The following is a 23,677-nucleotide window of genomic DNA, read 5'->3' on the forward strand; positions in this document are numbered from 1 at the left end:
AGAAACAACCTTCTATAACATCCTGATAAATAGCTAAAATAGTTGTGAACTAAAGTATACCATAAGTCTGACTGTCTTTTAAAGTCTTACGTATGGGCCAGATCCTAACAGCATGTTGTAGGAAGATAAACGAGTACAACGTTCTGAATAAAAAGTTAAATATCAAAAGTTTAAATGGCTTCCTTTGCACTGCCAAACTTTCCTGAAGTTCTTCTCTTTTAGAAAAGCCAACTGAAACATTTTTATCTGCTGCTCTAAAACCTGGAAAGATTAGCCCGGCCTGCACAGTAGTCTACAACAACAATTTTGGGTTGCAAGGAAAATTACTTTGGAAATTTGGGTCCTCTGAGAGAGTTTGGAAACCACTGAAGCGTCGTATCTGTTCCACAGGATGGTGTGCAGGATTGCGTATCTGCATACTACAACTCCGAATATATAATGGTGAACATCCAGCCTTGCTTCTCTTCACTGAAACTGCTTTGTGTGGCAAATAGCAGCCTTCAAACCTCAGCAACTTAACACATGCACACACAACACTCTGGCTGAGCAGTAATGTGGAAAAGAATTTCTCCCGGTGGTACACCAGCATTTCTGTATACTCCCTCAGAGCCTGCACACATCCTACGAGGTGCCAATCATGCCATAGTTGACCTTGTCAGAGGCTGTGATTGACAGGTGTGTTTCTATGAAGGGGTGTGGCCTCTGAGAGTCAAGCTGGGTTGTATTATGGAGGGACGTACTTAATAAGATCTACAGCAGGGAAAGTGCCTGCCCTTAAGGTCCAATTTCCCCTTTGGCATAATACTGCCATTGAACGAGATGGAGATAGAATCGTACCTCTCGCAGAGTTTAAAATTGAAATGTTAAAGACCAAGCAGAGAGAGAAAAGAAATTATTGAAATCTACTGGCCTTTTGTAGTAGCTTTGAACTTGCAAAATGCCACCAGAGAGAGAGGGAGGACAGCCCTCGCTGTCAGCTCAGAAACAATTTGCTTTTCTTCTCCGTCAAATTTGGTACGTTTGTTTTCATTACACCACTTAACACCCCGGTACTTTTAAAAAAAAACGTATCTGCTCTGTACAAGAACACCCCCCAGTTTCAAAGAGCTGGAAGAACAAACGCATTAAAAAAGGATGAGAAAGGGGGAGATTCAATGATCCAACCCTGTAATTCCTTAACACATTTCTAGAACCCTGTGCTTGAGCGTAAGCCTAAAATCAACAACAGATAAGCCTTTTCTGTGTCCTTTCTCTTTGATCTAGAGCACCCCCCCCCATCCCGACCCCCCCATGATGTAAAGGGGGGGGGGGGGGGGGGGGGGGGGGTGCTGGGGTACTCCTAAGCTTCCTGTTCAGGACCCTCCTGCTTTGGATTTGGGTCTGGAGACACTGGGGGGAGGGAAGAGAAGAGAGCAGGGTCCCTGCTATGCAGATGCCCTCAAACTTTCCACTGGTCCTGATGCATTCACTGTAAACAGCAAGTATGATGATTAATAAAAACATTTTAGAGGAATCTGATACAGAACGGCATTCACTTATTTGCTCCTCCAGACAAGACTTACATTTGTTTTTGTATAATTATATATTATTTTTGGACTAAAGGTCTTATATATGCAGACAAAACACAATATGCGATTTTCAAGGCTTAAATATGTTGTATTTGTAGTATGTTTTAATAAAATATATTTTCAGAAAAGCAGTATGTTTTCTCTGTCATTTACATTTATGAATCATTAACAGTAAATCATGTCTTATAGATGTATGTGAGCTTTAAAATGGTAAACCCATCACCCTCTTTACTTTTTCAGTTTGACCTGAATGTAAACTGCTGTTTTGCAAGCAGGTAGAGAAGAAGAAGTTGTAGAAGAGGGAGCGACATGAGGTCAGCTCCTTTATGGAGGTAATCAGAGTTGTCTTCCTGTCTATTCTCCCTCTATTCACACAGCCTGGCCTTCATTCCCAAAGTGAAACTGGACACCAAGGGTTTTGTTATGGGTTTACAGCTCCAGAGGACAAGGAGACAAACAAGACTGTGCAGAAAAAAAGGGGCTGCTTTTCTCCTGGAGTCGTTGCACTGCTGTAAAACTGATGCTAAAGTTAGAAAAATAGTTTACATAAAACGTGACTGTGTTTTGTTTCTTTGATCGAGATATCGGTTTGATTGCTGACTCTGGTGTTAAAACTAATTAAACTAGTTTGTGAGGTTATACAATTGACAAGCACAACCGCAGTGGAAAAAGAGCCAGAGTTGTGGGTAGATGTCATGTCTCCAAATGGGAAACTGGATTTGTACCCAGGGGGATGTTTGAAATGGTCTATGTACTTTTACAGCGTGTCAGTGAAATATCACCAATGTGATTTAAAGCAAAGAAAGAGTTTGACACATTCTTCTGATTATAAATCACTTGGGATCTGGGGAACCAGTTAAATGCCTGAATGAATTATAAAGTATTGTGAATGAGAGCAGAGTTACAACCAGGCATGACATGAGGATCCAAGACCTGTTTAGTTATTTATTGTTAAACTAAAGGGCAGACATTGCCACACAATTAATTTCCCATTGTTTTACTATTTACATTATAGCTTCTTCCATTCTTATTCACAGCAGCATTTAAAGGAATAAAACTGCTGCAATCAACAGATCTGCTATCTTGATCAGAGAGCCAGTAAGACCAAAACAAAAGAAGCTACATTAGTTTGTTAGTTTGGAAGTAAATGGTACAAATGTGTCTCTGTGATAGTGTGATACTGTTCTGTTAGCAGGAATGCGAAATAGCTCGCTAACTGATAGTTGGATATCCAGCTAGCTCAGAGAGCTAAAGTGACTGACTGGAGCAGAGGCTAGCTTAGTACAAGTTAGCCCACCAGCTACAGCAGGCTAGTTTGGCAACTGTGAGGCGTCGCCAAACTTCATGTTATATAGTTTGGGACGACATACAGATTAAACCTTTCTGGTGTGACTGGGCCTTAAACTCCTACTTTGTCAGCAACATATTTGCGACTTATATTAAGGTCCCATACTAATAAAGTTTGATTGACCAATTGTGTGAGTGTGTGAAATTGATCTAAGGTATATATGCTGTGGCTTTTTAGGGACACATGAAACACTCTCCAAGAATATTTAAGGAGTATACGCACAAAATTTAGCTAGTGTGCGAAACATTTATATGTTAAAATGAACATAACATAAGACTAAGTGTGTTCACACAAAGATAATTAAGTTTATCGCCACCAGAGAAAGCTGGCTGAGTGTAATTCACAGTAGCCTACTGTGGCGACTTTACCGCGCCGGTGCATTATAGCTAACTGATCTTGGACAGGTGAGCTTTGTGTAAATACTAGTGCAGTGCCCGTTCAAAACATGCTTGTTTTGAATTATTCGCACAGGGAGACTTTAAGAGTTTCCGGAGGGCGAGGGTGGAGTTAACTCACTTGCAGGCAAACCTCTACAGCACTCAGTAAACAGTTTGTTTAATAATTCTCACTGCCAGAGGGGGGAGACAAAAGCTCCGCACTGCAAGTTCAAATCTAAGAGTTCAAAGATTCAAATCAGATTTTTATTAAAATGATTAGCTTTATATTCGTTCCAAAACTGATCCCAAGTCAGGTAGCAAAGAAGGGGAGAAAAGAACAAAATTGGATTCTGAATCCTGAATATTTGTAGGGGACATGGGTCTTTTACCGGATCAAAACCAGTCTGATCCAAACCTCCACCACGGCCCAATATTTCTGCAACCCCACCAGTTGGTCAACCACACAGCAGACTCAAAGGTCTGCTGATGGACCATACTGTGCAGGAGACTAAAACCTGTCTATCTGTGTCTGGGGAGGCTCTTGGGGGTGGGGGGTCATCAGAAAAGGAAGAAGGAGGAGGGTTTGGAGGGTCGCAGGGTGAGGAAACCGGCAACTGGCAGGTTAACCATGGTACTGGGGATGGGGTGGAGGCTTCGGGGGGGAAGGTCGCGGAGGGAGGGTTGCAACTTCCACCCTCTGACTGGCTGACTGATGGAAAAAAAAAGAAAGTCCCTCATGACCCCCACCCTGTTGCCCCCCAGCCGAGAAGAGCCGGACGGGACTAAAGCCCCCCATTGTTGTCCCCTCACACAGGATCACCAAGGCCCGGCAGTGAGAGAGGGACGGGGGGTTGGAAAAAGGATTGGGCTGGTGTGGGAGGGGGTGAGTATGGTGTGTGTGTGTGTGTGTGTGTGTGTGTGGAGGGGGGGCCCGCCAGCTCAAACACAATCGTGTGATAGGACTTGGCCCTATCTAATCAAGGGCAGGAGGTCACTTCCGAACAACTGGGCAATAAAAGATTATTTCTGGCCACATAACAGAGGAGCCGTTGGAGGGGGGAGGGGGGAGAAAGAGAGCGAGAGGGGGAGAAAAGGAGGGAGGGAGTGAGAGAGACAGCAGAGGGGGGAAGGGTGGCTGTCTGTGAGGAGAGGAAGTGAATTGAAAAAAGCCAGCAGACGGGAACCATCTGTCTGGATGCATAGTCTAATCTAAAAAAAAGAGGGAATAAAGGGGGAGGAAAGGGAGGATAAAGAAAGACCAAGCTTCCTCTTCTTCTTCGCAAACAAACACACACACACACACAAATCTATCAATCCACCTATCTATCATTCTCGCTATCTATCTAATGCGCATATATGATGCTTTTTATTGTCCTTGGTTGAGATATCAAAGGGAAAAACAGAACAAAAGTAGTTGTAGGGGGCCTGGAATGCTGCAGCAAACACACAAAACTGTCCCCTGAGGCTGTTAAAAGAGGAACAAGGACGTGATCTTGTCAGGGTTAGGCTATGAGGGAAAAAGTTAAAGCAGCTGGAGCAGTATGTGCAGGCTCCATGTGGACTTTTTAGACACAGCTTTTTAATTTAAAGAGGTGATTTTTATATCTGGCTCTGTTTTTCGTCATTTTTAAATACCCCTATACACTACGGTCTTCTCTTGAACCATTTGAAGAATGCTTGAGGTTAGAATCTAACGACTCTTGACAACTAGCCGTTTTCCAGCAACAGTCTCCAATAAGACCAACACTGAGACAAACGCCCCGCTGATTTAATTAGCAAGCAGAATACAGAATCACAAGCTAGTCCAGTGGGGCCTTTGAGAGCTGGCAGAGGCTTTTTTTTTGCGCTAACTTTGCAGGAAGGAAGTGACACTTTGAATACTGATGAGTCAATCGTACTGATGAAATAGGAGCCATTGATCAAGAGCAAATCTCGTCTGTAGCCTAAATAATGCCTGGCCATTAATTACAAAAGGAGCCAACTGAATGATTGCTAAGGGTCGTGTGTTGTATTGATCCACGGGTCTCCTCCTCCTTCTCATCATCATCATCATCCCCTCCAACTGGCCTTTGTCCATAAAATGGCAGACAAAGACAAGAGACAGGAAGGGGGCTTGGAGAAGAATGTGGTATCAGATAGCTAGTAACGCTGCATAGACACGGAGCAGGTTAGGAGGGGGATGTGAGGGTTTTTACACTACAGTTGCTGTGGGTGGGTGTGTGTACCCAGGAGCAAATGCTTAAAGGCTCAAGCCCCAATGAAACACCTCCATCTTGAATGGCCCTCGACACCTGATAAAACACTGGGTCGTCCCTACAGGCCCTTTATGGCTCCTGAGGAGGAAAGAGGTGGTTAAATGACTGTGTCCACTGACACGCCAACGTCTGACAAACAGGATGCAGCCAGAAGCACCTAAATGTTGTTAACTCCAACAAACATTCTTTTAAGTTCAAAAACCTTATATTCTATGATCTGATTTTAGTTGGTTTTGATGTATTGCTGACTCAAATTTCAGATTTTTCCTCAAGTAGTAGTACAAAATGTGTTTCCAGAAACAATCTTCCACTTTTTGAACAATCTACTGAGTCGCTATCAGCTGTTTTCATGGGGGCTATTTCATCAAAATAGAAAGAAGTTCCACATGAAAACTACTGACAGAGAGGTCTGTGAGTAATCAAATGCCAGGACATTGTTTCTGGAAGCAGACATTTCAGAGGAAACTATCTCAAAACTTTGGCAAATATAACCAAGATTATCTACATGCTAGATACACCTAGAGATAAGGAAGGGAATCTGTTTTTGTATTTTCGAATGAAGCCTTAAATGAGAAGAGAGAGAAGTGTTTGCCCAGCTCTTGGAGTGCTGCAACCAAGTTAATTTGTATTTGTAAGGAGTCTGAATAATCTTTCAGGACATTTTCTAGATCTACTTCTGCACAAACCAGTTCTGTACTGCTGTATAAGTCAAGCAGAGAAAGTGCAGTAACAACCATGTGCACTGTTCGGACCCCTCTGAGAGCCACAAAATCTCTTGGCCTCGTCTGTTGTCAAGCCAGAAACAGTCCTTATAATATCATCTCTGTTAGGTGAAAATATCACATCTCATAGTTGGGAGGATTTTCATGTTTTAAGTTAAATTGAAGGATTACATGTTCCTCTGTGGGTTGAGAAATTCTCCAAACCAAACCCTTTCAAAAACCTGTTATATAAACTCTGGAGCACACGGTGGTCGAGGCAAACACAAGGCTGCTTTTCTTATTTACGCAGATGTTTACATTTTGGATAAACAAGTTTTTTTTACCCAACAACAGCAGCATATTGTAGCATTTTTGAACGTAGTGAATTATAGCCGTGACTTTACCAGGACCTGTACTCAAATGTTTTATGATTTTTTTTTTCAATGTAATTTTTATCCTGTGGAGGCCAAGTGTGGATGTTGGATCGCTTTCTAAACACATCATCTCTCACATGTTGCTCCAGCACCCAGAGATCATCCAAAAAAACTGAATATCTGAGGAGATAACTTCCATAAACTTTGGTCATCATGCTGAAGTCCAAAAAAGCCGCCCTCCTCTCCAAAATCCACCACCCCCATGTTTCCCCTGATTGCTAATTTCTATTTATATGCCATGAGGGGAAATAATGAAAACCAGATGAGGAGGCGGAGGAAAGCTGAAGCAGGCCTTTTGGTGATGAATGCTGTGGAGGAGGATGACTGTTTATAGAGTATCCAGCTCCATCGCGGCTGTGCCGGCAGCGGTGCCCTGGCTAAGAAAAGGACTGCCCCGGTAGGATGTGTGGGTTGGAGGTTCCACCATGACTCACTTGGTAGTCATGCGTGTTTGCACTTGTATGGCCCCAAAAAACCCAAAGCTGCAGCAAGGGACCCGCCAAGCCTGACAACTCTAAATAGCATTACGTGGGTGTGTGGAGCAGCTAAATTTACCCTGAAACAAGTGCAAAGAGAAGGAGGAGGGGGGCGTTGTGACCATTTATATTATTGAATTACTTAATAGTGACTCAAATTACACTTTTTTCACAGTGGAGTGGTAGTCCCGTGATGAGTAACATGTGACGCAGTTACAGTGCAGTTCACGTGGCAGGGTGACTGAAAAGTTAAAGAAACTATTCACAGACCATAGTATGTTATTTTAGACACCTCCGCCGATCAGAGATTTAGGAGACATGTAAAGGACTTAACCGAGCCAAGTTCTTGAAATGGTGGGAGTAGGATCTGTTTCCTTATTTGGCTTAGACTGGAAAATATCAAGTAAACACTGTCTTCCTGTTCACCACCTCCTGAATACAGTTTAGATCTCTTCCACCCCCTTCTCATCCGTACAGGGGAACTATAGTGAAACCTGAAAAAAGGCCTCCTATTGTTTGCTATCATCCAGGAGCCAGGAGCAAATGGGGCTCGGATTGCAGCTCTGAAAGGTAACAGGAAATTGACAAATCGCTAATCCACTCTTAACTATTCAGAGCAACAAAAGGTACATTCCACCAAAAAGGGAAAGAAAAGCACATTAAGTACAGCAGACCCATTTGGAGGGATGGTTCATTTAATGCAAACTGCTGACTAACTGGAATAAGACTGCGTGAGTGAAAGCCTGGTCAGCTAAATGACAAAAGCAACAAGATACTTCCTTTGTGCTCATGTTTACCATTACTTCTTATCTGTGAAACTCCTCAAAAGACTGCAGCTTTTACTGTGAGGTTTAAATCAAGAGGTTCATATTCCCGTGAAGCAGAACTCCAAAGATCCCAGGCCTGTTGCACACAGCACCTGAGGGCACCAGCGTCACATGTAGCTGATTATACACACCGTTGTGTTGTTTTCTTGCCAACACGGCAGTTTTCCAAACCTAAGCCACAGTATATTTTTTTCCTTTGTCCTGGAGAAATTCCTGGTCACAGTTTGTGTTTCCCCAACTGGTGGCATTTCTGGATGACCAACCAACTTTCAAAGTGATGATCTCATCCCCTGGGGGCCCGGAGGTGGAAGGGGGGGAGTGGGTGTCAGTAGTGGGGGGGGGTCAGCGGACTTCCCAAGTGATAAATTCACTGACAAAAAGAGGCGGCCAAATGGGGGAGTGTGGGTCGGGGAGGGGGCTGGATTTGCCCCTGTTGTTGCCTGCAGTGCAGGAACCACGCCATAAAAGCCCAGCATTGATAGCCCCGGTTTATTATCTTTGAACAGGTGGCCTGGCTACTCGTAATGGTCGCTCTCATTTCTCAAGGCACACACTGTTGGGCTCCACAATATGGAGACCATTTGGGAGTTAGGGAACATCCCGATCTAGCCGCATTAAAGCCCGGGGAGTAAACTACAGTGCATAGTTTTGTGGTGACTTGTTGGCTGGTGAGTGGAGTAGGGGGTTTAGAAGGAGAGTTACTTCCTGTGAGCATAACTCATGGAAACGCGGAGGCTCTGTTGATGCTAGCAGCTTCGGGGCTAATCGTGTCAATGACCTGTATTGTTTAGTTTTCAAGGTTACCGAGGAGAATCGCAGCAAAGAAGCCCTCCAAGAATGTAAACAGTCACATTTTGAGCTACAAGCTGTTTCTACTCACTGCTGAATTTTTTTTTTACCAGGAATTCCACACCCAGCATGAGCACACACACTCTCTCTCTCTCTCTCTCTCTCTCTCACACACACACACACACACACACACACACACACACACAGAAAACAGTAATTTGCTGTTCGCCATTGAACTCAAACTCATGAATTCAGACCTGCATTCGCTTAAAAATCAGCCATCAGTCAAGCTGTTTCTCAGCAATCAAGACACCAGACAGTGCTGTTTTTCATTAATTAATATATTTTCTGCATTAAAGTTAACATAGTTTTCTTTTGTGCCACCCTTTAATTTTTCAGTAAGTATTTGATATTTTGTTATATTCAGACATGAGTAAATTTAAGACTGTCTCTTGCAATAAATATCATAAAATAATAGAGCTTCACATAATAAATATTTTTTACAACAAAAAAATGTTTTAACAGACATTTTTTCTTTAAAAAATAGCCAGAATTCCTCTTATGGATTTTGAGCATACAATTTACACAGAAATAAAGAAAACAAAACATGGGAGAATGCCACAGAATGTGTATGAAGAGTTCAGATGGGTGGAAGGAGAGAAACATATCCAAGTGGAGAAAAAAAATACTATGAGATGGATGTGCTTTCGTTAATGCAACATGAGCATAGGAACCACGGTTTTAGTGTGGTAGCAACCAACAAATTCAAACATACCTGCTTGCTATGAATACCAGGTAACAGCTACATAATTGCCCTATAGTAGATCGTCCTTCACAGATTTGGTGAGAGGCAGCTCCCACTGGGCACACAGACCCAGAGGAAACTGCCTACCTAAAACGGAAGAAACACTTTTTCATATATATAAAAAAAATAGTGTTAATGAGGAGCTGAGGATAGACATAGAAACAGTTAAGGCAAACACTGGTCTGTAAAAACATGGTCCTGATCCAGAGAAAATAAAAATAATTGAGTGGTTTTCGTTACTCCTTTGCTTAGCTCCTTAGGTTTCCGCAGCGAGGAGGGGGAGGCTGGTGGGAGGTGCTTAGAATGTTTGATAAACATTAATTTGTGACTATCATCATCATTATCACTGTCATCATAAGATCCACATCAAGAGTCTCCCGCGCACACGCAATCACAAACACACAGGGGCGATCAGGAAGGTTTTTCCTGGGTCTGTGGGGCCCAGCTCTCCAGTTTGCAATAGACAGTGTTGGAGTTTTTGCAGCGACAGCCAGGCCTGTTCACCCGGTCGTAGCAGCCCTGGCACGCCTTCAGACACCCCTTGACAGGTGGGTAGCATAGCAGACAGGGGAAGAGTACCGACATTAATCCCATGCACAGGAAACGAGAGCAGCAGTGGGAGCGTGACAGCGAGCAGGGGTGGTCAGCACATGAGTCCCCCTCATCGTCATTGGAGCAGTGGTAGAAGATGCCCTTAACCAGGCACATGCACGTGCCGTGCTCCAGCGCGCTCTCAGCTGAGCAGAGGCACTGGCCATTGCACGCCAGACATGAAGGCAGGCTCCTGGGAGCCGTACAGTCACTGCACTTGCATTTCCCACAGCGCTCACAGATGAACTGGTGCCCAGCAGCAGCCACCACCCCGTTGCCAGAGCCAGAAAAGTCTGATTTCCCTTTGCCCTGGGGCTTGAGTGGAGCCTCTAGCGGAGGCTGATGGAAGTGAGGTCCCTGCTGGGGCTGTGAAAGGGCCTTGGGCTTGGGCTGAGTCCGAACTGGCCGCTCTGCTCTGTGGTGGTGCTGCAAGCTCATGCCGAGCCTGGTGGGGGGCGAGCGTGCCAAGAGTCCCTGTTCAGAGGAGGCGCTGCTGTTGCTCCCTGAACTGGCGGCACTTCCTGTGCTAGTGGAGCGGCTGAGCCCGGGCGCCCGGGACCCGCCATACTGCTGTCCCCCTGCCACAACCACCACGCCGCCCCCGACGTGATGGTGGTGACCTGATGGCCGGTGCTCATAATTGTTGTTCACATTGACGAGGATGACCTCGTGAGTCCTCTCCTGCTTGTCCTGGGGTCTGGGGACCATGCGGGGTGCAGGGGGCCTCCGTACCACCGAGGGCCCCTCGGTATACTCGTTGTTGGAGCGGATGGCCTTGATTTGATCCAGGGAGAGAATGGCGGCATGCTGAAGCTCCCGCTCGTAATCCGACCTCTGCCGGCTCTCTAGGGAAGGCTGCTGGATCACCACTAATGAACCGCCGGGGCCATGTTGACTTTGGAGCTCCATCTGGGGGGATCACCACTTCCGACATTCACCGTGGACTTGGCATGCATCGGAAAACCTGCCAGAGGGGGGAAGAGAGGCCGGGGAGAGACAAAGGAGAGGCAGGGAGGGAGGGACATCATCAGACAGAGCAAAACATGGCACAACTGGCAAACACAAACTGGAAGAGGGGTTAACATGGCCACTTCAGATTCAAAGCCAAGTGGAGACCAATCACTACAATATCATTGTTCCTAAACAGCAACACAATAACTTTTCTGCTGCAACAAAAATGGCAAATATCAACATTTATTATAGTTTGGAGTAAAATAAGCAATGTGTGTATTTTAATATTAGAAGGAGTGTTTAAAGTGGACTCAGCCTGACTGTTTTCATCCTGTCAACGTGACAATATGTCACTTTTGATCCCGTTAAGTGAGCCAACCCGGAAAAAAAAGTTGACTATTAACAAGACTTTTTGTACCTTCCTCCCCAATACGCACACATCTAAACTTCAGTAGGCCCTACAAATACTTTCCCTGCTCATTTACATTTGTATGACTAGTTAACATTTAAATGCACCGCGGCGACGAAATGAGGACGCGATCCAAGGGAACTAAATGAGCTGCCTCACTTAGTATTCTATTACTACACCAAAAAGGATTTCAGGGAAATGGGGACAAAAGTAGAGCAGAAAAAAAAAACTAAGGTCAGACCAAGTTCCGACAAAATAGCCTACAGACTTTAGTTGAAAAACAAACCGAGCGCTTGAAAGCTGTCGGATTAAAACTTCCCCTCACGCTTCAGACAGACACGATTTTTGAAGTTTATCTGAAGGGAATAATTTGTCCAATAACGGTTATATATGTCATAAACACCATGAGGAATTTGGGTTCGAGCCTTCGTTAATGTTATGAAGCAACGCCGAACTGCACGAGGCCAAAACCTTCTCACTTTGCTCCGTGATACACACTTTAAACCTCACAGGGAGAAACGCTGCAGCCGGAGAGAACGATTTTTATCTTCTTCTGCGCTTTGCAAGTAAACACACTCTTATTATTTCTGATAATGTGCCCGTTAAAGGGCGCACTATAAACAGGATTATCCGCACAGAGCGCGTTAGGAGGATAGGACGTTCCGCGCATTATTAAAAGCAGGATCATATAAAACACAAGAGCCTGAGATCAAGAGACATTAGAGGACGCATCCAAATAGACGGGGAAAAACTTATGAATGAAAACAACCGCCGTGGGGGGAAGGGTGTTTGTTACAGCAGAGCCACGGAAGGACACAGGCATGGAAACCCATCAACTTCAGCAACTAATGGCCATTAATTTTACCCGCTGTGGGTGTTTTTTCTGTGCCAAACATATAGAAAATATGATGTAATGTGTTAGGATTTGTGCACAAACACTTGTATCGCTACAACGGCGCACACCAGGTCGCTACGTGCACTTACTATCGGGCACTAAACGGCGTAAAAGCAGCATAATAAACGTAAGGCATGTGCAAAACAGTAAGGGAGATACGTACCTATATGCAACCATCCATAACGTCGAATCCATCAACCAGATAGCCTACCAAAACTCCATCCAAAGGGAAGGGGCAATGTCCAGACGTCGGCTATAAGGTCTGCTGCATAACATTCACTGCCTGTTAATCCAAGTGCGAGTGTATCCCTTTGCGATATTCCCTTTTCTTGGCGAGTTTAAGCAGAGAAGTTCAGCGCGGGTTACGCATGCATGCGTCCCAGGATAAAACAAAGTAAATCCACGGTGGAGCTCTGGTGGAAGCGGGAGCGAAGGAAGGAAGGCACCCGGAGAACTGCTGCGCACTTGGGAGGCCGGTCTTTAGAGCAACCTAGTTACAAAAGTCCCGCAGGAAATTGTTAAAAATTAAAAAAAAAATAGCGCCTCGGAGAAATAAAAGCAAAACGCAAAGAGAGCTTATATCCAAGACTTTCTCCTCTTCGAGTTTCTGCGGAGAGTTCTGCTTGTTACTTATTGTTGCTGGGAGGCTGCGCTCGCAGAAAGCGTCGTCGCTCGGGTCGCAGACAGCGGTGGCTCTCTCCAGCTCTGCGGGCCTGTTCAGCACTGAATGAATGGGAACGCAGGGCTCAGTGTTTGCTCGACAAGCCAACTCCCATTGGCCATTCACTCCACTGAAAAAGGATACATCGCATCCGCTCCTGATTCATTGGGCAGATGTGGAAGGCCGGGCGATAGAGATGTGTGCACTACTTAAGGTGGAACGGGGATTTTTTTTTTATATTCCGCGTTGGCTCGAAGAGGGGGCTCAGAGAAGAAAAAATACAAGTTTCCGCTCTTGGCTATGAATAATGATGTGAATACGGTGATTGTGACTAATAGTGATGTAATAAACACGCCATTTATTTATAACCGTGCTGATTTGTCATTTTTGGTGAATAACACCTTAGACACGAAAAATAAAAGACAAGTAAAAGCCCTTTTTATATTATATTACATTTCTGTGAATCGTTTTTTTTCTTGCTGAACTAATACGTTGGTCCCTCAGAGATAAGAGTAATTAGCATTGATATGATATTAAAACTATTATTAAACCAACAATGGAATAATAAAGGCAGTTTTAATGTTTTGTGGTGGTCACAGGAACCGTGTTTAAGATTTAATCTGAATTAAATTGAAGTATAATTTATAGACTTTGTAATAAATTGATAACTTGATTCCAACTGAAAAATTGGCATTTAACATGGGCTTAAACTTAAATACAGTAAATACATTTAAGTGGAAGGAAGGAAAATACGTTTTTAAACACATTTGTACCTCGAAATGACCACTGTTTGACAAATATTAATCATATATAGGCCTTATTATTAACATCAGTGTAAGGACCTTCAAGGGTCCTTAATAAGTAAAGTTAACTAAAGTTCGAATCTCTGTAGTATGTATGAGGGTCACCCACACATATTAACCTATTATTATAATATTGAAAGTGAATCAAAATGAACCTGGACCCCTGCAGGAAACACACTTTGAACAAATGTGTGAATTTTTAGACAACTGAGGGAGGAAACATCAACAGGATATCTTCTCTGTTCTCTTGAATGTTCCCATTACGCATTTACGCATCATGAGAGGAAATACAGTGTGTCACGATGAGGCGGCAGCTTCCACAACTCTGACATTTTCCCATCATTTCAAAAGTTTCATGGGTCGAGTTTTGGATGGAGGGGGGTGGGAGGTTGAGTGGTGGTGGTCGGAGGATTAGTCCAGGACCACCTTAAGAAAAAAGCAGCCCTGCAGCCAGGGGAAAGACTCCCCCCTCACTGCTGCCGTCCCCCTCCCCCTCTCTGTTCCTGACTGTCTGGTTTGATTGGTGTCGCGGATGCGCTACATCCGGATCCATGAGAAAAGGAAGTTCAATACAAAGTCAATTTATCCTATTCAAATGGAAAAATCAATAGATGAATGACCTCCAGAGCCATTTCGGGTCAGCAAATGCTTAAAAAAGAACAGGGGAGAAGCCCTGCGAGAGTTAACGGACTGTTAAAGCGACTGTGTGGCGCACTAACGACTGACACGGTTTTTTAAAAGCTGGATGTTAAAATTCAGCTTCTTGGTGATAAAGCAAATCCTGGTAGACCGACAGATGGCCGCCTGGATCCCTGCTCTTAGTGGTCGGAAGTGCGGACGGAAATCTCACGATTACAGCAATTAGCTGATTTTCCATGGATGGATGTGATGAATATACCAGCCGTGGCTGTTTTTCTCCCCGTGGATGAAAAGCAGCGGTTCCCCAAACTCAGGGATTTAGGAAAGGGGGGTCCAGAAGGTCCCCAGATATAGTCTAATTCCACTGTTTAATTCAATACGTTAGTTCAAGGGGACGTATGTGATATTCTGATGAGAGGGATGATTCTCTTCAGAAATAAGAAATATTTTATCACCCTAGGATTTATTGCAGTCTTGTCCAGTATGGGCCTTAAGTCTCTGTAAAACATTGAAAAACTTGTGATTTCACTGTGCAGTGTGATTTTCTGAAGAGCCACAAATATTTAAATGAGGAAATAACACAAAGTGACAGTGAAAACATGCAGAAAAGACAGAAAAAACTGACCACATCATGGAAAAGTCTTATTCAGTCAGAATCTGCTCCCAGAAAACCCGATTTTTGCACTGAAAAAGAACAAATTGACAAAATTCATGTATTCCAAAAACTTTTCTAAGCTGCCAGATTTTGCTGTAAACCCAGTTTTAGACATCTTTTAAAATAATTTACCAGTGCTTATTAGCTTATTAGTGCCTTTTCTGTTGATGTTCTTTTGTAATTAAAAACCCGAGGCAACCAAAGACAATGGATACATAAATAATGCATTAATTACATTATGAATATTTTATATGATGACAAAAATTACACTTAATGTCACTTTTCAAAGCCAAAAAATAAAGCAATATTTTCATGCAAGATACAGTTAGAGTGTTGTATTGAAACCCACAGAAAAAGGGGATTTGGGGGAAACTTTTTATTGATTCGCACAGCAGCTACAAAAGGGAAATACTTCTTTTAAAATGTGAAAAAAGTTTCTTGGCTTAGTCTTTGTCCACAGCAGCGTGGTCAGAAGAAGCACAGGCCGCTGTGCTGCTGCTGATAGCTGATATATGACTGGATGAGAGAGTCGGGGATCCGGGGCTTCACAGTGTTCAGGGCACTTTCAAAGTGTCTGGCCTCGATGTGCTGAGCTTTGATGTCCTCTTGTAGGGCCAGGAGGGCAGCCTCTCTGCATACTGCTGTTATCTGGGACAGGAAACAGACACAGATATTCTGCTGTCAGGGAGAGCGCTCCATCCACTGAACACCACTGAATCATGTGAGCACTGCTAGAGGCTGAGCGGCTTCAGCCCCAGACTGGTGAGGGAACATGTTAAGATTATTTATCTCTCTCTTTATTTCACTAACATCAAAAGCACTGCAGTACAGAGGGACAAACACAAGCAGGACATCGGTACGCAAACTGTGTACAATCTCTGCAACTGCACTAAACCCGCTGGGAGACAAAACTCTACAATGACCATTCATTACACTGGGAAAAGTGAGTGATACTGACCAAAAAGTGAAATTATTTTAAATGAAAGCCTGTGACCTTTTATAACTCTGAATCTAAAAAAGCTTGGACGCTGTAAAGCTTTTTGATAAAAAACCCCAGATGCAATCATTTGCAAATTCTTTGTGGCCTACATCCATATGAATACAGTCCAAGATAAGATATCTAATGCTCAAACTTGGAAACTTTTGTTTTTTGTAAATATATACACTCATTCCAAATCTGATGCATTTTGTTTTTATTTCTGTTTCAATTGTACAATGAGTGTGAAGAGAAGATTCATATTCAATACCTGGAACATCAAGAGCTGCAGAACTGTTATTTGTTTAAAATTCATGTAAAAACAGCTGCACAAGAGCGTATACTGATATAACCTCATTATATAACCCTTAAATATTACGTTTACAGGTTGGAAGGAGCTGACAGAGTCCCGAGAAGCTGAACTCATCCATTTTGGAAAGAGTAAATAGAAAAGTAGTGAGAGGCCCTGGAGACAAAATTATATCTAATAATCTCATTAGATGTCTCATGAAGCCAAAGAACCACATGTTGTTGGAACACAAGTAAAACTTACAAAATAACAAGAAACTTTAATAAAAAAATATAAGAAACAGCTCAGCTGGAAAAAAACCTAACAAACTGTACTTCTATTCCACTGGAGAAAGAAAAACTAGTTTTTCTGGTTCTGCTGTTTAAGATTTAATTGAACTAATAAGATTATTTCTGCATCCAGCAGCTCTTTCAATGAAAAAACATCTGTTGAACCGACATTTCTGATGTCTAAAGTGTATATTCAGTACTCCTGCAGTACTGATGGAATTATGCAATGGCTGACATGGAGGAGTGCTGCAGGCAGTGCGGTTGACCTTTGGAGAGATTCTGCACACGGCAGAGGAGTGACTCACTTCCGAATCGGTGGCGATGGCTGATGAAGGCCAGGCACCTTTCCCAGCAGTGCCACCCTCCTCCCTTTCTAGAAGCACAGCTTTGTTCTGAGCCACGGCAGCTTACACAACTCCCTCCAACAAGAGCGGCGCAGGAAACTATTCGCCTGTACAGCCACTGATAACGTCTGCTGTGAGGTTAGTGGGACAGGCGGTCATGTGACGCAACAGAGCTGTGGAGTATTGAACAGTGAGAGCGTGCACGTAGAGAAATTGTTCAGTGGACCGAAGAACCGCTGGTCACTGCTCTTCCTTCTGCAGCTGCACTGTGTGACATGCAGGCTAATGCTGAATATTCACATATACAGGAAGTAGAAAACTATTAGATATATATTGTGCTGTCCCCGCACACTGGATGGGAGCTGCTGCTACTTTGCAAGCTGTAATTATTTACTTTTTTTCAACAGTTGTTTAAAATCCGGGTTAATTATTTTCAGCTTTTATTTTTGAAAAAAGCTGAAAACTCATCTGAATGCAAAAATGCTCACGGTCCAACAAAACAATGGTAACTTGTTGATAACATAAACAATAAGGCATGGTGGTTTCCTTTTTTCAGAAAAGTATTAATTATAGATGAGGCAAAATCTGATAACCATGGAACAATCTAAGAGCTCTTAATTCTCTGACCTCTGTAATTTTATTCTTTTAGCAGACAGAGAGCGACATGTTGGCTAAACTAGCAAACGTATAGCCACTCCTCATTCTGCTCAGATCCACCAGTCCAGTTTGTTCCTGTTCCTTAAGTGTTCTTAGAAAAATATTGAGTTAGGGGTTTGAAAAATAGCACAAAAAAGTGTTTTTTAATTGCTAATGTTTGTTTGGTTGTTTGTGGTATAGACAATCGGTCTCTTGGACCAAGCAGTGTTCTGCAGTGTTTTAACTCTACCTTTTAGTATCAGCTCTGCAAAAGATACTGAATAGGAACACGGAGCATTACTAGCTTCGCCAATGCTATCAAATAGTCTACACTTCCTTTCTTAGTAGTTCTAGACTAATATTTTTGACACAGTTTGGCTAACTTCTGTTGTCAGTTTTAGAAGCCAACTGAAGACATTTTTATTTGTTCAGGCTTTTGATTAATTGTTTCGGGACTGCTATGGTTGTTTAAATTGCTGTTGTTTTGGTCTTTTAAAACTTGTATGTACATTTTTATGTTATGTGTATGATTTCTATGTGAAGCACTTTGTGACTTCTGTCTGTGAAAGGTGCTATATAAATAAAGTTTACTTACTTACTTACTTACTAACGCTATCTGTTCTCAAAGGATTTAGGGATTCTAACACTATCAATGTTGTCTGATCTTGCAAGAGTGAGTCGCTGAGACAGAGACAGGTCTCAAATAAAGTTCATTTTCTCCCGATTTGTCGATCTGAAAAATGTTTTTTTGGTGTCAAATGTTCAGAAAACCTTGGTCCTATGAAAAATTGGTCCAAAATTTTCTTTGGTCACTCTGGAGTAAAAGACTTGGTTATAATCTGAGCTCACTTTCATTTCTCCTGTTGGAATCAACAGACTCAGACCTGCCGCTGCTCTCTTAAAGGTGTGTGGCAGTGGCGAAAAACATGTGACACAGATACAGGAACTGACTCGTCAGTGAAGCGTCTTATTTTTAACCTTTCTCTGGCGCTGCTTGCTTGGAACTTCGACCAAGGTGGTACCAAAAAAAAAAAACAGGTACCACCCACAATTTTTCCAAATGGAAAACCAATAAAGAGCAAGTTGAGTAGAGTCACGCTTTAATGCAGCAATAGTTTGGCTACAAAAGCTTATAATTATGTAGAAGTTGAAACAAGTACTAGGAGTATTATATTATTATTCACCAGCAACATTAAAAAGCAGAAGATTAAAGTCACAATTTTAAATCACCACATTAGAATGAATATATCAACAGAACGTGACATCATCTGAAACACATCCAATGCACAGACTCAGTGGAAACAGGAAAAAATTAAGCGGAGGTTGTTGACTGTTAAAGCACATGACGGTCATGGCGTTTTTCAAGGCCAGAGAGTAAAATGAGGGGAGATAGCTGTTTGAATGTGCTCTGGCTCAGCTAGCATGCACGGCTCAGGACAGGTGCTTTGCAGATGTCAGGATGTGAGGCCTACTTCCCCCCTTCTTCTTCTGTTTCAAGCCAATGAGCAACATGATTTAGGCAGGGTAAACACACAGGGCCGGGTTAATTTTGTATGAGGGTTTCCCATCATTCAAGTCATTTAGGCCTGTCAGTAATAATGATGCAAAACAATGAGGCCATGCATCCCGGTTCCCTGTTTACAAATGGATCGAGGGGCGAGCGAGCAAGGAAAGGAGTTAGCGAGAGAGAGCGAGAGAGATGCCACATGTTGAACAATGTGATTTAGTGTTGTTTCCAAGCAACATTCATAAACAGGAACAGACAAACGCTGCAGCACAATCAAACTGTAATTTCTTATTTACGCTGAAACTTGAATTACAGGACATGTTAGCCTCCTCGTGCCTCAATCTCATGATTCAACGGTTAATAATTATTTGGTTGTTTACTTCCACAACACCCCTCGGGTTTATTAAAAAAAGGGGGGAAAATGTCCGGAGCTGCTCTGAAGTACACAAACGACACACACAAACACAGGCCCCCACATTCATGCTGGCTGGGTTTATGAGCTGGTCTGTGAAGGCGATCAACAAGCCAGTGTTTCCCGCTGTGTGTTTGCACGTACAGGCCTTGAAAAAAAATAAAGCCACAAAGGCAAACAGGGCAAGCGAAAGAGCCAGTTTGTTTGTAAACGTGAAGGCATTCCTAGACCGGTGCCAAAAGTCCAGCGCCGACCCCCCTCCAGCACCACCTTGATACCCCAACCCCCCCTAAAAGCAAGCTACCACCCCCTAAAGATGGCCCCCCGCGCTCCTGAGAGGGAAAAAGAGGAGGAAGGAGAAAACTGCAAATGCACAGAAATGAGATTTGTGTGTGTGTGTGTGAGTTAGTGTGGGGGGGGGTCGGTGGCCAAGAGTGCTGACTTGTGGCAGGCCAAATAAATTATAGATCTCTCTCTTTTTTTAATTTTTTTATTGCAATGCAGACTTTATTTTTCATTCCCTTCATAAATTATGTCAGCAATCACTTAAATATATGGGGCAGGCTAATGCTGATGCATTGCAGTGGCTGCTCTCTGGTGATGTGGGCGAGCTCACAGTTCCTGGAGGTGGCACGTAGCCAGACGTAAAGGCAAAGCAAACAAAAAAAAAAAAGTAATCATCAAGAGTCTCTCAGTGTGGAGACGGGAGAAAAACTTGCTGACTCAAGATGACCCAAAAGTTGGCCTGATAGTGAGTCAAAGAGAGAGGTTTTGATGACGAAGCAAAAGCTGTTTAAAGTAACAGTTTGTACAGGAAGCTCTTCCAATGCAACTGGTTCAGGTTAAACAGTAATGCCTCTGACTAACTCCTGAACAATCACTGACTCATTCTCTTCAATCTTTTTATTCAGCATAATACAAACATTCTCTGTGACACCCAGATTTTCTTACTAGAGATCTTCACTGAGCCACATGACAGGAGAAAAATGTGATATGACGAGTGTGAGCTGAGACACAATCGTCGTGTTTCTATCAACAAATTTATCTGTGCATTTTGAAGACTTGCAAAGAAAAGCTTGATGGAAACACCAACATTTGATAAAACCTTCGAAAATGTGCATAAAAGTTTTTCCGCTCGCTTGAGGCGTTTTTTGTCGATTTCGTAAAAAAATTGCTAAAAATGTGCTAAACGGAAGATGGAACGCCTTTTCCGAAATAAATTCTGACGTAGCGAACATTTAACTCACATGACTGTTTCCTCTGATATGAAAGAACAATTATAAGTTGCCCAGTCGAATCCAATTCATGAAGACTTCTCTCCATTTTCTCTTGTGGGTAGTGAAAATTGTCTGAATACCAACCTCTTTTCGTTGTGTTTTCTCTCTACTACTTCTCCTGTTTACTGACAGATTAGCCTACAATACAAATACATTACACTGTCATCTTCTGACCAAAGTACCTTTAAGCAGCTTTGTTTATTCGTTCTACACCAGTTGATGGAAATATCCTTAACTTAACAAAATTTCGTTCTTAAAATTTGTCTCGACTTTAATGGAAACACAGCGAAGGGTGCTCTCTCGTTTTAGGTCTGTTTGGGATGACTTCATTTCAGATTTTTGAGAACAATTAATTGCAAAGGAAAGCAACAGCGGCAGTCACTTGTGAAAATGCCTAAAATCAACATTATGCTGATGGACAAAGACCTCTAGTGACTCTTGACAATGCTTCTGACTATAAAACAGGAGCCCTGTGTTTCTTAACCATTTCTTTCTAACAGTCAATGTTGGTTTCCTTTAAATATGATAACAAAGGTTCCTTAACCTCACCAAAGCACCCAAATATCAATGTTTTTTCTTGTTTTTTTGGGGGGCTTTTACCTTTAATAGATAGTTCAGCTGCAGGTAGACACAAAGAGGAATCGAACCCAGGCTGCTGCTGCATGAACTCAGCCTTTAGCATCTGGGGTGCACACTCTATACCAGGTGAGCCATCATGGTTTTTGTAACCCTGAGTTGTTGTGCCCAAACCTGACCAAACGTTTAGAGATTTTAACGGTTTTCAAAGATGATGAAAAACAATGTATTTCATTCTTTAATTTGTAGTTCTTGGTTCTCAAGTTTCTTTTGAATGAGGTCTGTTTTTCAAATTTCCACATGTTCGTTCTGGTTCTGTGGAAAAAATGTTTGACCCACGGATCAGTCCGTTACTGGTGGCTGGCTAAAAGCTAAACCAGAGTCCAAATGTTTTGCCCAAGGGTAACTGCTGTGTGACAACAGAGCGTTGTATTCATTTATGACTCTGTAACTTTACTGTCTTCAGCTCGATCAACATGTAGCTGTAATATATGGCTTATGTAAAAATATGGATGAACATAATTCTAAGTAAACAGAAAGGGAAATAGGATATGAGGCACTAAAGTATAATCATGTCATCACGTCTTGTCCGGACCAGAAGCACAAAGCTTTAAGCTCAAAGTTCCTTCCTACACCGCCACCACTTCCAGCAGCAGTGTCCGGAAGCCTTATGTCAGTCATTCCACCTTAATAAAATGTCAGCAGAGCCTCTTGAACTGCGGCGCTTTTAAATGGGTCGCTGGAAAAGTGATAGATACTCAATTGGAGCGCCCACCACATCCTTGTTTCCACATATTCCTCTAATGACAAGTTTCCCCTGGTGGTTGTCAAACCCCTCTGAAAACCCCACATGCATACACGTACAAACACACACATATATTTTTAAACAGGAGAAGAAGAAGAACGTGGTCTGGAAGAGATGGAGGGTTGGTAAGGCTCTTGATAGACAGAAAAAAAACTGCTAGAAAAAACATGGTAAACTCCCGTGTTGGACAGAATGGAGAGAAATATGGAACTATTTCACTTGCAAAAGGCACTTGGTTTTATTGTATTAATAGAAATTCAGCTTTGTTGGTTGCACTATCTAATGAGACATACTTTAAAGTGTAAATTGAAACTAATTGCTCTATCAATGGTTAATACATCACTTATTATTACCTGCACCAAGGAGCTTTTCATTTTGGTTTGATGGTCATTACAAAAAAAACATGGGACAAGGACGAACCCATTACATTTTGGAGCAGATTCAAATCATGGGGTGCAACACACAAATTATTTTTCACTTTCTTTACTGCATTGTAAGAAAGAGCATGGCCTTGGCAGAGCTATGTGCTCTCTGTGGTTGTGAAAAACCTGCAGGGTATCAAGACTGATAGCAGCTTATTGACAACTCATTAACATTTGTAACAGAAGACTTGATGGATTATTGTAAAATACTAATGGAAAAAAGCAGAAATCCTCCATCACTTACTGAAACTTGCTGGTTTATTATGAACTTGAAAATGCTTAATAATGACTTTATAAGCATTTAAAGCTACAGAATGGATGACTTATGGACAGTTGAACCCAATACCCTTTATCAATGATTCACATGATATTTATAACGGTAAGCTTCTTGGCTGATTAGACAGTAAGAAGCCCATGGGTATTTATTAGTGGATTATTAACTCCAGACTTGATGTTTCATGTTCTATAATAAACCATCAAGTCTATTGTCAGTAAATAATTAATAAAGGGCAATGGGTTTACCTTTTACCAATATAATAATCTGAAGTTTTTATTATAAATGGCCTTATTACCTATTTTGAAAACATTAGTTGATGATGTTTAAGTGGTGCCAGGTATTGTCTTAGTATCTGACTTAAAATCTATAGTATTGTGATGGTAGAAGTAGAAGGATTTTGGTCAGTTAAATCATTTTAATGGGGCTACGATATTAAGACGGGCATGTGCAGGGCTCCTCTTGCTCGGGGGCTGCAGGCCCTCGTTCGCAGCCTTTAGGGTGCCACAACATGAAACCCTGGATACAACAGCAGCCTTTATGCTCTATTGGTCACTGCACTGCGCTTCCCTCTGTAGCCACAACTACACCCTATATCATGCTGCTCGAATGCACACAAGCGATACCATGTTGGACGTATACTGTGTATGTGGAGTGATATACTGCAGCACGTCCAGCACTGTAC

The 23,677-nt window shown here is 42.6% G+C and overlaps 2 protein-coding genes across 2 annotated transcripts in view; both read right to left on the bottom strand.

Annotated features, from left to right (window-relative positions):
• Positions 1-9,079: 9,079 nt before the first annotated feature.
• spry1 (sprouty homolog 1, antagonist of FGF signaling (Drosophila)) lies at positions 9,080-13,198 on the bottom strand. Its single transcript, XM_059347037.1, has 2 exons — positions 12,590-13,198; positions 9,080-11,135 (listed from the first exon to the last, which is right to left on the bottom strand). The coding sequence occupies exon 2, from the start codon at positions 11,078-11,080 to the stop codon at positions 9,992-9,994; it is 1,089 nt and encodes a 362-aa protein (XP_059203020.1). The 5' UTR covers positions 11,081-11,135; positions 12,590-13,198; the 3' UTR covers positions 9,080-9,991.
• A 2,353-nt stretch (positions 13,199-15,551) lies between these two features.
• The window catches only part of afg2a (AFG2 AAA ATPase homolog A), a 123,553-nt gene continuing 115,427 nt past the window's right edge, over positions 15,552-23,677 (bottom strand). Inside the window, exon 17 of the mRNA XM_059347011.1 lies at positions 15,552-15,832. Coding sequence (XP_059202994.1) covers positions 15,653-15,832 — 180 coding nt within the window. The 3' untranslated portion in view covers positions 15,552-15,652. The remainder of the gene's footprint in view (positions 15,833-23,677) is intronic.

The sequence above is a fragment of the Centropristis striata genome, chromosome 12 (assembly GCF_030273125.1).
Source record: "Centropristis striata isolate RG_2023a ecotype Rhode Island chromosome 12, C.striata_1.0, whole genome shotgun sequence".
Lineage (NCBI taxonomy): Eukaryota > Metazoa > Chordata > Actinopteri > Perciformes > Serranidae > Centropristis > Centropristis striata.